The sequence below is a fragment of the Salmo trutta genome, chromosome 27 (genome assembly GCF_901001165.1).
Source record: "Salmo trutta chromosome 27, fSalTru1.1, whole genome shotgun sequence".
NCBI classification, from domain to species: Eukaryota; Metazoa; Chordata; class Actinopteri; order Salmoniformes; family Salmonidae; genus Salmo; species Salmo trutta.
In genome coordinates, this window is record NC_042983.1 from 8,655,811 (window position 1) to 8,669,873 (window position 14,063).

Sequence of the window (14,063 nt, forward strand, 5' to 3'; positions counted from 1 at the left end):
ATGGCTTTGTGTAATATATTGTACACGGTAAGGAAACCAATATGTAATTGTGTATTTTGGGTGAACTATCCCTTTAATATATTGCTCAAATTCAGTGGTCACAAGAAATCCATCAAAAGCCTATGAAAAGTGTAGTAAAGTTGCTAGCTATTTGCCCCTTGTACAGTATTCACCCATAGCAACCGCCAGGGTGAGCCAGAAAAAAAATCTAACTACGTGTAGCTTGATGGAGCAAGTACCACCAGAAAAAATAGAAAATGAGTCGATAAGAATCCCAACAGAAATGACTGGAGCAACGTATGAAGCTCCGCCAGGCAGACTGTCGACCAATCGCGTCCACGTCGTCATGCAATCCCGTCTACAAGTCAGGGTGAGTCGAGAAACCAGCCCATTTTCCTCAAAAGTACGTGATTTCAAAGCTATACGATATTCCAGAAAACAAGTTAATCTCACATCTAGGAAAATATTCGTAATGTTGTAGTTTTTGTTCATGTAATTCATGCTAAATGTTTTTGAGTTGGCACCCAATTGACTCCCATTCATTCCTTGAAGGAGCTCCATGTCCCAAAATAGCCTAGAATGCACTGCGCGGCCCATTGACGACACATGGGCAACGTACACAATGCAAGTACCCCTGACCGCATTGTGCAATTCGGGTCTACGCATGACTGCAGTGTGCAATTACGGTAAAGGCTCCATGTGGGCGGAGTCAAACTGTTGGCCCCGCCCACCTTTTGTCCATCTGAGATTTGACAGTCACACACTGAATGCAAAGCCACGTTTGCGCAAGACACACGTTGAATACAAATGTATTTCATGTTGGAAGATCGTAAGAAATATATGAAGTGGTACCAGCAGCTGTGTTGTAACACTTTTTTGCCTCATGCTATATTTGAGACAAGCTACTGATATTGTTACAATGAACAGACTTGTTATGCATGTCATGTACTGGTAAAATTGTGTTGATAAATGTTATCACTTTAATTATATTATTTCATTGAGCATATATACACCCAGTTACTACCTAGCCTGATTTATAATGCATGTTACTTTACTCATGAGAATGGGGACAGACTATACCATATAGACATATTGATTTTTATTTAACCAGGTAGGCAAGTTGAGAACAAGTTCTCATTTACAATTGCGATCTGGCCAAGATAAAGCAAGCAGTTTGACACATACAACACAGTTACACATGGAGTAAAACAAACATACATTCAATAATATAGTAGAAAAATAAGTCTATATACAAAGTGAGCAAATGAGGTGAGATACGGGAGGTAAAGGCAAAAAAGGCCATGGTGGCAAAGTAAATACAATATAGAAAGTAAAACACTGGAATGGTAGATTTGCTGTGGGAGAAAGTGCAAAGTAGAAATAATGGGGTGCAAAGTAGCAAAATCAATAAAATACAATAGGGGAACAGGTAGTTGTTTGGGCTAAATTATAGATGGGCTATGTACAGGTGCAGTAATCTGTGAGCTGCTCTGACAGCTGGTGCTTAAAGCTAGTGAGGGAGATGTGTTTCCAGTTTTAGAGATTTTTGTAGTTCGTTCCAGTCATTGGCAGCAGAGAACTGGAAGGAGAGGCGGCCGAAGGAGGAATTGGCTTACATTTACATTACATTTAAGTCATTTAGCAGACGCTCTTATCCAGAGCGACTTACAAATTGGTGCATTCACCTTATGATATCCAGTGGAACAACCACTTTACAATAGTGCATCTAAATCTTTTAAGGGGGGGGGGGGGGGGGGGTTAGAAGGATTACTTTATCCTATCCCAGGTATTCCTTAAAGAGGTGGGGTTTCAGGTGTCTCCGGAAGGTGGTGATTGACTCCGCTGTCCTGGCGTCGTGAGGGAGCTTGTTCCACCATTGGGGTGCCAGAGCAGCGAACAGTTTGGACTGGGCTGAGCGGGAACCGTGCTTCCTCAGAGGTAGGGGGGCCAGCAGGCCAGAGGTGGATGAACGCAGTGCCCTTGTTTGGGTGTAGGGCCTGATCAGAGCCTGAAGGTATGGAGGTGCCGTTCCCCTCACAGCTCCGTAGGCAAGCACCATGGTCTTGTAGCGGATGCGAGCTTCAACTGGAAGCCAGTGGAGAGAGCGGAGGAGCGGGGTGACGTGAGAGAACTTGGGAAGGTTGAACACCAGACGGGCTGCGGCGTTCTGGATGAGTTGTAGGGGTTTAATGGCACAGGCAGGGAGCCCAGCCAACAGCGAGTTGCAGTAATCCAGACGGGAGATGACAAGTGCCTGGATTAGGACCTGCGTCGCTTCCTGTGTGAGGCAGGGTCGTACTCTGCGAATGTTGTAGAGCATGAACCTACAGGATCGGGTCACCGGCTTTGGGGGTGACCAGAGAGATATACCTGCTGGAGCGCGTGCTACAGGTGGGTGCTGCTATGGTGACCAGCGAGCTGAGATAAGGGGGAACTTTACCTAGCAGGGTCTTGTAGATGACCTGGAGCCAGTGGGTTTGGCGACGAGTACGAAGCGAGGGCCAGCCAACGATAGCGTACAGGTCGCAGTGGTGGGTAGTATATGGGGCTTTGGTGACAAAACGGTTGTCACTGTGATAGACTGCATACAATTTATTGAGTAGGGTGTTGGAGGCTATTTCGTAAATGACGTCGCCGAAATCGAGGATCGGTAGGATGGTCAGTTTTACGAGGGTATGTTTGGCAGCGTGAGTGAAAGATGCTTTGTTGCGAAATAGGAAGCCAATTCTAGATTTAACTTTGGATTGGAGATGTTTGATGTGAGTCTGGAAGGAGAGTTTAGTCTAACCATACACCTAGGTATTTGTAGTTTTCCACATATTTTAAGTCAGAACCGTCCAGAGTAGTGATGCTGGGCGGGCAGGTGCAGGCAGCGATCGGTTGAAGAGCATGCATTTAGTTTTACTTGTATTTAAGAGCAGTTGGAGGCCACGGAAGGAGAGTTGTATGGCATTGAAGCTCGTCTGGAGGGTAGTTAAGTGTCCAAAGAAGGGCCAGAAGTATACAGAATGGTGTCATCTGCCAGAGGCCCGGACAACAGGCCCTCCGATTTGACACACTGAACTCTATCAGAGAAGTAGTTGGTGAACCAGGCGAGGCAATCATTTGAGAAACCAAGGCTGTTGAGTCTGCTGATGAGGATGTGGTGATTGACAGAGTCGAAAGCCTTGGCCAGGTCAATGAATACGGCTGCACAGTATTGTTTCTTATCGATGGCGGTTAAGATATTGTTTAGGACCTTGAGCATGGCTGAGGTGCACCCATAACCAGCTCTGAAACCAGATTGCATAGGAGAGAAGGTGCGTTAGAATTCGAAATGGTCGGTAATCTGTTTGTCGACTTGGCTTTCGAAGACTTTAGAAAGGCAGGGTAGGATAGACATAGGTCTGTAGCAGTTTGGGTCAAGAGTGTCCCCCCTTTGAAGAGGGAGATGACCGCAGCTGCTTTCCGATCTTTGGGAATCTCAGACAACACGAAAGAGGTTGAACAGGCTAGTAATAGGGGTTGTAACAATTTCGGCAGATAATTTTAGAAAGGGTCCAGATTGTCTAGCCCGGCTGATTTGTAGAGGTCCAGATATTGCAGCTCTTTCAGAACATCAGCTGACTGGATTTGGGAGAAGGAGAAATGCGGAAGGCTTGGGCGAGTTGCTGTGGGGGGGTGCAGTGCTGTTGACCGGGGTAGGGGTAGCTAGGTGGAAAGCATGGCCAGCCATAGAAAAATGCTTATTGAAATTCTCAATTATAGTGATTTATTGGTGGTGACAGAGTTTCCTATCGTCAGTGCAGTGGGCAGCTGGAAGGAGGTGCTCTTACTCTAAGGACTTTACAGTGTCCCAGAACTTTTTTGAGTTGCAGGAAGCAAATTTCTGCTTGAAAAAGCTAGCCTTGGCTTTTCTAACTGCCTGTGTATATTGGTTTCTAACTTCCCTGAAAAGTTGCATATCACGGGGCCTGTTCAATGCTAATGCAGAACGCCACAGGATGTTTTTGTGTTGGTTAAGGGCAGTCAGGTCTGGAGAGAACAAAGGGCTATATCTGTTCCTGGTTCTAAATTTCTCGAATGGGGCATGTTTATTTAAGATGGTGAGGAAGGATTTTTTTTTTAAATAACCAGGCATCCTCTACTGAAGGGATGAGGTCAATATCCTTCCAGGATACCCGGGCCAGGTCGATTAGAAAGGCCTGCTCGCTGAAGTGTTTCAGGGAGCGTTTGACAGTGATGAGTGGAGGTCGTTTGACCGCTGACCCATTAAGGATGCAGGCAATGAGGCAGTGATTGGTGAGATCTTGGTTGAAAACAGCAGAGGTGTATTTAGAGGGCAAGTTGGTTAGGATGATGTCTATGAGGGTGCCCGTGTTTACAGCTTTGGGGTGGTTCCTGGTAGGTTCATTGATAATTTGTGTGAGATTGAGGGCATCAGGCTTAGATTGTAGGATGGCTGGGGTGTTAAGCATGTCCCAGTTTAGGTCACCTAGCTGCACGAGCTCTGAAGATAGATGGGGGGGCAATAATTTCACATATGGTGTCCAGAGCACAGCTGGGGGCAGAGGGTGGTCTATAGCAGGCGGCAACGGTGAGAGAATTGTTTTTAGAGATGGATTTTTAAAAGTAGAAGTTCAAATTGTTTGGGTACAGACCTGAATAGTAGGACAGAACTCTGCAAGCTATCTCTGCAGTAGATTGCAACACCGCCCCCTTTGGCCGTTCTATCTTGTCTAAAAATGTTGTAGTTAGGGATGGAGATTTGAGTTTTTGGTGGTCTTCCTAAGCCAGGATTCAGACACGGCTAGGACATCCGGGTTGGCAGAGTGTGCTAAAGCAGTGAATAAAACAAACTTAGGGAGGAGGCTTCTAATGTTAACATGCATGAAACCAAGGCTATTGCGGTTACAGAAGTCATCAAAAGAGAGCGCCTGGGGAATAGGAGTGGAGCTAGGCACTGCAGGGCCTGGATTCACCTCTACATCGCCAGAGGAACAGAGGAGTAGTAGGATAAGGGTACGGCTAAAAGCTATGAGAATTGGTCATCTAGGACGTCCGTAACAGAGTAAAAGGAGCAGGTTTCTGGGGCGATAAAATTGCGTCAAGGTATAATGTACAGACAAAAGGTATGGTAGGATGTGAATACAGTGGAGGTAAACCTAGGCATTGAGTGATGACGAGAGAGAAATTGTCTCTAGAAACATCATTGATAGCAGGTGATGTCATCGCATGTGTGGGTGGTGGAACTGAGAGGTTGGATAAGGTATAATGAGCAGGGCTAGAGGCTCTACAGTGAAATAAGCCAATAAACACTAACCAGAACAGCAATGGACAAGGCATATTGACATTAAGGAGAGGCATGCTTAGCCAAGTGATCAAAAGGGTCCAGTGAGTAGTGAGGTCGGTTGCGGTCACGGCAATTCAGATAGCTAGCCGGGCCATGGGTAGAAGTTGGCAGAAGATGGTCTGTTATTAGCCACCTCGCGCGTTTCCGTCGGTAGAGGGAACCAATCGGCAAACTAGTTATAGTGGCCCAAAACAAATTGGCCGATAGACCTATTCATATAGCGGTCTTATCCGCTGCTAACGATTAGCTGGCCGCAGATGGGCGTTCAGGTTACGTCGTGACGGAGGGGCCAGTTGGATAACTCCCTCAGGCAGATAACGTCGGTAGTCCAGTCGTGAAGGCCCGATGGGGCTCCGCATCGGCAGTAAAACGGGTCCGGATAGGTGTTTGTAGCCCAGGAGTGGCTGATGGAACTCTTCAGCTGGCTAGCTCCGGAAAAATTGATGTCAGCTCCGGGACCGACGTTAGCCAATAGTCACTTGGATAGCAGCTAGCTAGCTGCAAGATCCAGGTGTAAATGTCCAGAGCTTGCGGTAGAAATCCAGGGATATGGGGAGAAAATAGGTCCGGTATGCTCTGGTCTGAGTCACGTTGTACAAGACTGGCGATAGCTTTTCGAGCTAAGGGATAGCTGATGACCGCCAACCGTGGTTAGCTGAATTCTAACTTTAGCTAGTGAACTGGCTAACTTCTGTTTTAGATTTCAGATGAGGTAAATAATACATATTTATTTATTTATTTTAATTAGTGAGGCAGGTTGCAGGAGAGTGTTTTGAAGTTGAGCGTTTATATATATATATATATATATATATATATATATATATATATATATATATATATATATATAAAAGATATGTGAAGAAAATATGTAAATACATATACACACACGGGACACGACAAGGACGTCTGACTGCTATGCCATCTTGGATTGGAAGGTGCTTTGTACATTAAGTTTCACCAGCTCCAGTAAAAGAGATCAGAGACTCGGGTGACTTCTACATCATCTTTACTAAACAACATATCACAGCATACAAAAACAAGGTTTGACCACTCCTCAAAAATGGCTTTACTCCTGCTCAAAAGAGGCAAAGACAGTAATTTTCTTGTTGACTACCTCCACATAGAACATCTCAATCTCTCTAACATCAATGGTTCCTTGAGGATAATATTTCCTCTTCATCCTGGCCATCACACAACTGTAGTTCTTTAAGGGTTGTAATGCAGTCTTCCCCATCCATCCCAATTACACTAGGGAGGGAAACAGTGCCTTTAAATCTTCGGAGTTCGCACCACCTTGCTGCCTCTAGGGTGTCCCTTAGAAGAACATCTGCTTCCTTGAAGAAGGAAGAATAAATATTAAGAGTAGTGCCTCATTGGGTGAGTCAAATTACAGCCCACTTTCACAATACCACTATGCAAACAAGACATACTAAAGGGGTTTTCAGTGATATAACTACTCAAGTCAACACAACTATAATATCTTGCCATGCATCAAGCCTATGGGCATTACACAAAGACTACATACCCAGTTCACAGCTCCCAGCGCATTTAGTTTTCAGTATCGTCTAGAAAGAAAACAGATTGTGGTCATTAAGTAATGTAAGGGAACCTCTAGGGATGTGTGTACAAGAATGTACCTTATTGGCTAAGAGCCAATACAGTACCTGATCCTGCAGAGCAGGATGCTGATGTGACTTCTTGGGGGGGGGGACATCTTCTACATCACCCTGAAATATATTGGAGGGGGGCTTACGTCTTTAAACATCGGTTTAAGACTACCACTCATCATATGACCACTACCTGTAGTAGTGTTTTGTTTTCACTGCCTTTTTCGAGCTTTCAACCTCGTCTTCAGACCTCAGTGAGTGAATGACATACATTCAATATGAACATATATTCAGGTCAGTCTGGCTATAGCGAAGCATTTAATTTTAAGGATGCAAATGAAAAGTTTATATAATGTTACAGCATAGGAAGGTTCTGCAGGAGAACTAAGCACCACCATAGGGAAACATGCAGAAAATTAGGCTTTGAAAAATAAAAATCACAATCAGATGGGGATCCCAAAAAACATATCCATTAGTGATGAGAATTTCATAATTTATACATACCTCAGTGAAATCACTGTGCTTCCATTGCAATGTACAGAGCATACTGTAAGTTAAGAGTAGGTTGTTAAGTTTGATAGTTATGATAGCAAATAATACATCCCCCCCAAGAAGTCACATGTCAAATCAGCATCCAGCTCTGCAGGTGTGTGATGTATGAATTGTGTAAAAACTGTAGGAAATAGGTCCCAAAGTGTCAAGAACAATAAACAAGAAAACGTATGAGCAATAACAAGTGTGCTTGCACAGAAAGCACAGAAATAATACATTTTCATGAATTGTTATAACAGAAAATTGGACTAACAAAACTGAATAGCCAGCATCTTACCGTCAAAACAAACACCCCACAGTTGTTAGAGAAACCTTGCTTTGGTAGGCCCTGCACTGTGAACGTACAATTTTCAATAAAGGAATGGCAATCAAATGGTACAGTTCGGTGGAACAATTTAAAGGACTATCTAACCTGAACATCCTCCACACCAAAAGTCATCCAAGGTCCAGGGAACAAGATCCAAGCAATGTTTCTGTGAACACAGTGTATGTGAAAGTAAAGAGAAAGTACAATTCAGCAGCTTTTTAATACTCCAGCATGCATAACAGGTTTGAACACAGTTGGAACTGAATTAGCCCAAGTATTTTTCACAGAATGTATTGGTGTTGCTGGACCAGAAAATGTATTTGACTGCAAACACACCATTTCTCACATCAATGTACTCGCATGCCTAAAACAAATCTTTCCTTGGACACAGTTTCAAAGCAATGTATATGCTTTCTTCATAAATGTGTTTTGAAGTTTCTTTTTTAACTTCAGTTTGCAGTGTGGACAAGTTAAAATTACTTTTGACTTGCCATGCATGTTGGGACCAGGTGATTTCATTATTGTATATACACTATGTGTAGGCTGTGTAGACTCACTATGTGTAAGGGAATGGCATCAACGATTCACATTTAGAGCCAGCCAAACACAGCACACACTGAAGAAACACAAATTCAACGATCAAATCGATTACATAACTGTACATGTAAACCTAGGCTTATTGCTCAAGTAGACACATTTGTCCAAATAAGATTCCCTCATTGTGAGCAATTAGCTTGCTCACGTGCAAATGGGTGCTAATTAACGCTATGTTAACCTCTCTGGGCTAGGTGGGACGTTTGCGTCCCACCCTAGTCAACAGCCAGTGGAATCCCGTGGCGCGATATTCAAATACCTTAGAAATGCTATTACTTCAATTTCTCAAACATATGACTATTTTACACCATTTTAAAGACAAGACTCTCGTTAATCTAACCACACTGTCCGATTTCAAAAAGGCTTTACAACGAAAGCAAAACATTAGATTATGTCAGCAGAGTACACAGCCAGAAATAATCAGACACCCATTTTTCAAGCTAGCATATAATGTCACAAAAACCAAAACCACAGCTAAATGCAGCACTAACCTTTCATGATCTTCATCAGATGACACTCCTAGGACATTATGTTATACAATACATGCATGTTTTGTTCAATCAAGTTCATATGTATATCAAAAACCAGCTTTTTACATTAGCATGTGACTAGCATGTGACTAGCATTCCCACCGAACACTTCCGGTGAATTTACTAAATTACTCACGATAAACGTTCACAAAAAACATAACAATTATTTTAAGAATTATAGATACAGAACTCCTTTATGCAATCGCGGTGTCTGATTTTAAAATAGCTTTTCAGTGAAAGCACATTTTGCAATATTCTGAGTAGATAGCCCGGCCATCACAGGCTAGCTATTTTGACACCCACCAAGTTTGGTACTCACCAAACTCAGATTTACTATAAGAAAAATTGGATTACCTTTGCTGTTCTTCGTCAGAATGCACTCCCAGGACTTCTACTTCAACAACAAATGTTGGATTGGTTCCAAATAATCCATAGTTATATCCAAATAGCGGCGTTTTGTTTGTGCGTTCAAGACACTATCCGAAGGGTGACGCGCCGGCGCATATCGTGACAAAAAAATTCAAAATATTCCATTACCGTACTTCGAAGCATGTCAAACGCTGTTTACAATCATTTTTTATGCGATTTTTCTCGTAAAATAGCGATAATATTCCGACCGGGAGAAGTTGTTTTCGTTCAAAGACTCAAAGAAGAAAATGGACTCTTCACGTGCACGCGTGCGCCCGTCTCATTGTTCTCAGATCGACCACTTACCAAATGCGCTACTGTTTTTCAGCCAGTAACTGCAGAGTCATCATTCAACGTTCTGGCGCATTCTGAGAGCCTATGGGAGCCTTAGAAAGTGTCACGTTACAGCAGAGATCCTCTGTTTTGGATAGAGATGACAAAGAAGGCCAAGAAATGGTCAGAGAGGGCACTTCCTGTTTAGAATCTTCTCAGGTTTTGGCCTGCCATATGAGTTCTGTTATACTCACAGATACCATTCAAACAGTTTTAGAAACTTTAGGGTGTTTTCTATCCAAATCAAACAATTATATGCATATTCTAGTTACTGGGCAGGAGTAGTAACCAGATTAAATCGGGTACGTTTTTTATCCGGCCGTGCAAATACTGCCCCTAACCCCAACAGGCTAACATCGGTGCGGTAGTTTGTCATATAAAGACATACCACTGCACTGGTATAACATGAATATTACAAAGTACATGATGCATAATGACAGTCTCACTTACTTCCATGGTTTATATTTTTATCCATGTAGATTAAGATTCTTTGACGTTTACCTCAATTTGGGTGACCTCGAAGGAGACAGGAAGGGTTCGGTTTAAACGCGTTTGACTCCGCCTACATTGAGACCTACCCGACGTTTGACTCCGCCCACATTGAGCGTGGCCCGGAACTGCACAGGGGCTTCTCACACAATGGGCGTTAATACGATTCCAATGGAGTTTCCCCATCTCCTCAAAAGTATCTATGGTACCACCAGGAAGCAAGCTGTTTAGCTAAGAGTGTGTAACGTTAGCGTCTTTCACGTGCATCAGGAGGAGTTGGATTTGGAAATAACCATGTCACCTTTGCTACATTGAAGAATCCTTTGATTGCCGGTGGGTATTTTTAGGACACCACTCAGCACTGTCAACGTTATCCAATGTTACCGCTAGCAAGCTACTTTATCGTGATGCTAACTAACAAGCCACATCGTCAATAACGTCATAAGCTAGGTAGTATATACATTAGTCATGGCAGCATATGTGCCGGTGAGTTTGTGACTTTATTAGATGCAATCGCAAAACAGGTAGGCAGGTAGCTATCAAACGTTAGCTAGTTAACAAAGTTATATAATCAGAGGGTATATCAGATAGCTAGATCAACATCACACTAGCTAGGTAGCTAACGTGTTCACTAGTTACACCAGACTCTGCCGGCAAGCTAGCTAACTGTTACTATACTGAACAAAAATTATAAACGCAACATGGAAAGTGTTGGTCCCATGTTTCATGAGCTGTAATAAAAGATCCAAGAAATGTTCCATATGCACAAAAGGCGTATTTCTCAGAATTGTTGTGCACAAATTTGTTTACGTCCCAGTTAGTGATAATTTCTCCTTTGCCAAGATAATCCATCCACATGACAGGTGTGGCATTTCAAGAAGATGATTAAACAGCATGGTCGTTACACAAGTGCACCTTGTGTTGGGAACAATAAAAGGCCACTAAAATGTGCAGTTTTGTCACAACACAATGCCACAGATGTCTCAAGCTTTGAGGGAGTGTGCAATTGACATGCTGACTGCAGGAATTGCCACCAGAGCTGTTTCCAGATAATTTAATGTTCATTTTTCTACCATACGCCTCCTCCAGCGTTGTTTTAGAGAATTTGTCAGTACTTCCAACTGGACTCACAACTGCAGACCATGTGTAACCATGCCAGCACAGAACCTCCACATCTAGTTTCTTCACCTGCGGGATTGTCTGAGACCAGCCACCCGGACAGTTGATGAAATGGAGGAGTATTTCTGTCTGAAATAAAGCTCTTTTCTTGGGGAAAACAAAATTGGATTGGCTGGGCCTGGCTCCCCAGTGGGTGGGCCTATACTTAACTGACTTGCCTAGTTAAATAAAGGTTCAATAAAAAAATAAACCCCTCCCAGGCCCAACCATGGCTGTGCCTCTGCCCAGTCATGAGAAATCCATAGATTAGGGCCTAATGAATTCATTTTAATTGACTGATTTCCTTATATGAACTGTAACTCAGTAAAATAGTTGAAATTGTTGCGTTTCTATTTTTGTTCAGTATACCTTGTATCAGCTGATGCCCAAGGAAAAGTGTTACACTGTTAACACTGACAATATTTGAAAAATATACTGTTATGTAAGTTACCCTATTGCTTAGTTGAAACATCTGAATAGCCAAGAATCGGTTTTCACTAGCCCTTGATCATGACACTGTTACATTATATTACATTTAAGAGTTAATGGACGAAGGCGTCTTCTGTATGTTTGAGGTTGTTTTGGGCCCTGTACAGGGCCCGGTGAGTCCCAAAAAAAGACAATTGGAAAATAGAAAGTGTAGTATTGTGCACATGCTAGGCAGGGAGGGTAGGGGGACTCACAACTCATAAATGCATATTTTGTCTATGTAGAGTAAGATGATGGCAAAGATCTTCAACTAGTAGGCATAAACCACCTGAGTACTGATATTCATAAGATTTAGTACTATCATTAGTACTGATATTCATTAGATTTAGTACTATCATTAGTACTGATATTCATAAGATTTAGTAATATCATTAGTACTGATATTCATTAGATCTTTCTTGAAGGTTGGGTGATTTTGATTAATATTAGTATTTCCTGTACAGAGCCTTGGTGTGTAGTGGTAACTCCCTGTGGCACGTGCCACATACAACTTTCCACCTGAGAACAGGGATCAATCACTGCTTCAACCCTTCCTGCTGTTTCTAGCATTTGCCTATCTCCCTATCTAATTTCATTACTGTCTGAGTAGTGCCAAACCACCCAAACAAGGTTTACATACTTTCAATTTCATCCCCCAAAAATGTCTAAGTAACAAAGTTGTTGAATTTTGAGTGTTCATTTAATGTTCAAAGCATCCTGAATACACCTGACCTGTGGTTTGAATTTTTTTATTTTCGACCCTGGTCATAGGCCTAAGCCATGTCAAAATATGTAGAATTGCAGGTAATTAGCGTAAAAAAAATTTTTTGAATCACTATGGTCATATTCATGCAATGTAGGTCAAGTAACTGAAAGTACAAACATTTAGTATGCATGGAAAGGTTACACCCTGATAGTCATAATAAAGCAACGCATTTGCTTCTCCATCCACATTATCTTGTATACATGCTATGTTTAGCTAGCTCAGCGTTCATAGGAATAGGAAAATACGTTTGAATTTTCTTCACCTGTCTGTGTCTTATTTCAAAAAGACAAACTCCATAACGTGAAAGCCCTGATTACTACCGTTGTTTTAAGATGTCAGGCGTGAAAATCCGTTCAGCCATTTTGGCACAGTGACTCACTACCCAAACCAGTTTCAAGTGGCCAAGAGACTTTGGGATCTCCTACTGCTATCTAGTGGACGAACTGGGAATCAGACAGGGGATATATTTACAATCAATGGATAGGTAGACTTCAGCTTTCTCTTCATATGTATATCATTCCTGTAAGACGAAAAAGGTATGGCATGTTGCACAAGCCCTGCACTTTTAAAATGGCTGTGTTCCAATGGGAATTTGGAGCAAGCCTTTTGGAACAGTAATTTGTGACATATTTTATCTCAAACCAAGACTTTCAAATCACTTATTCCCCAATATGGGAGAATTGGGGGAACCCCCACTAAAACTGTTAAATGCTGTGCTACTGCTAAATGCATATAGGGGAAACACTGGTAGTTCAATTTCGCATTTGGTTTCTTTCTTGCAGATGATCGTAACACAAAACCACATGAGAAGAAACTGAGAGAAAGCTATTGTCTGCCCTTGAGGAATCCTCTTAGTAGAAAAATCTAGTCGTATACTGGAAATAAAGCTTACCTACCTGGCCATGCATCTTCCTGATGGGGGGGTAATGCTACTTCTGTGTACCAAAATACAGTACTACTTTAAAATTCTGGAATCATAGCTTAGACCTACTTGTGTTGATCAGATCATCACTTAATATAACATTTAAATCTACATCAGTAGTCTAGAAACTCGTCCACCATTTTTGGTTCAGTCAAATACACTATATTTCACACAATTCTGACAGGGTTAGTTAGATCAGCTTCCAGTCAAGATGTTTTCAGCTTTGAAGAAGTTAGTTGGTTCCGAACCAGGCCAGCCGAGGGACAAGAGCATCCCTGCTGGCATGCAGTCCATGAACCAGAGTTTACAGAGACGCTTTGCCAAAGGAGTACAATACAACAGTAAGTGATGTATATTTTGTTATGCTCATAGCAATACGTATTATAGAATGTAGGCTACTGTACATATATTTAGAGGTAGGCTAGTCTTACTTTGTTTTGTTATTTCTTCCAAGTGAAAATAGTTATCCGCGGAGACCGAAATACTGGCAAGAGCACTCTATGGCATCGACTGCAAGGAAAGAAATTCACGGATGACTACGTACCCACTCAAGAGATCCAGGCAACCAGCATCCATTGGAACTACAAAAGTAAGAGA

At 42.4% G+C, this 14,063-nt stretch overlaps 1 protein-coding gene and 1 long non-coding RNA gene across 3 annotated transcripts in view; both read left to right on the top strand.

Moving 5' to 3' along the window:
• The first annotated feature begins 301 nt into the window (after nucleotides 1-301).
• On the top strand, nucleotides 302-825 carry LOC115164252 (uncharacterized). Its single transcript, XR_003869893.1, has 2 exons — nucleotides 302-370; nucleotides 553-825. It is a non-coding gene; the product is annotated as an uncharacterized LOC115164252 (long non-coding RNA).
• Nucleotides 826-10,306: 9,481 nt separating this feature from the next.
• The window catches only part of LOC115164253 (rab-like protein 6), a 30,868-nt gene continuing 27,111 nt past the window's right edge, over nucleotides 10,307-14,063 (top strand). For both annotated transcript variants that reach the window (XM_029716541.1, XM_029716543.1), the window contains exons 1-3: nucleotides 10,307-10,485; nucleotides 13,327-13,807; nucleotides 13,921-14,055. In XM_029716541.1, the coding sequence (XP_029572401.1) occupies nucleotides 13,678-13,807; nucleotides 13,921-14,055 (265 nt within the window). In that variant the 5' untranslated portion in view covers nucleotides 10,307-10,485; nucleotides 13,327-13,677. The remainder of the gene's footprint in view (nucleotides 10,486-13,326; nucleotides 13,808-13,920; nucleotides 14,056-14,063) is intronic.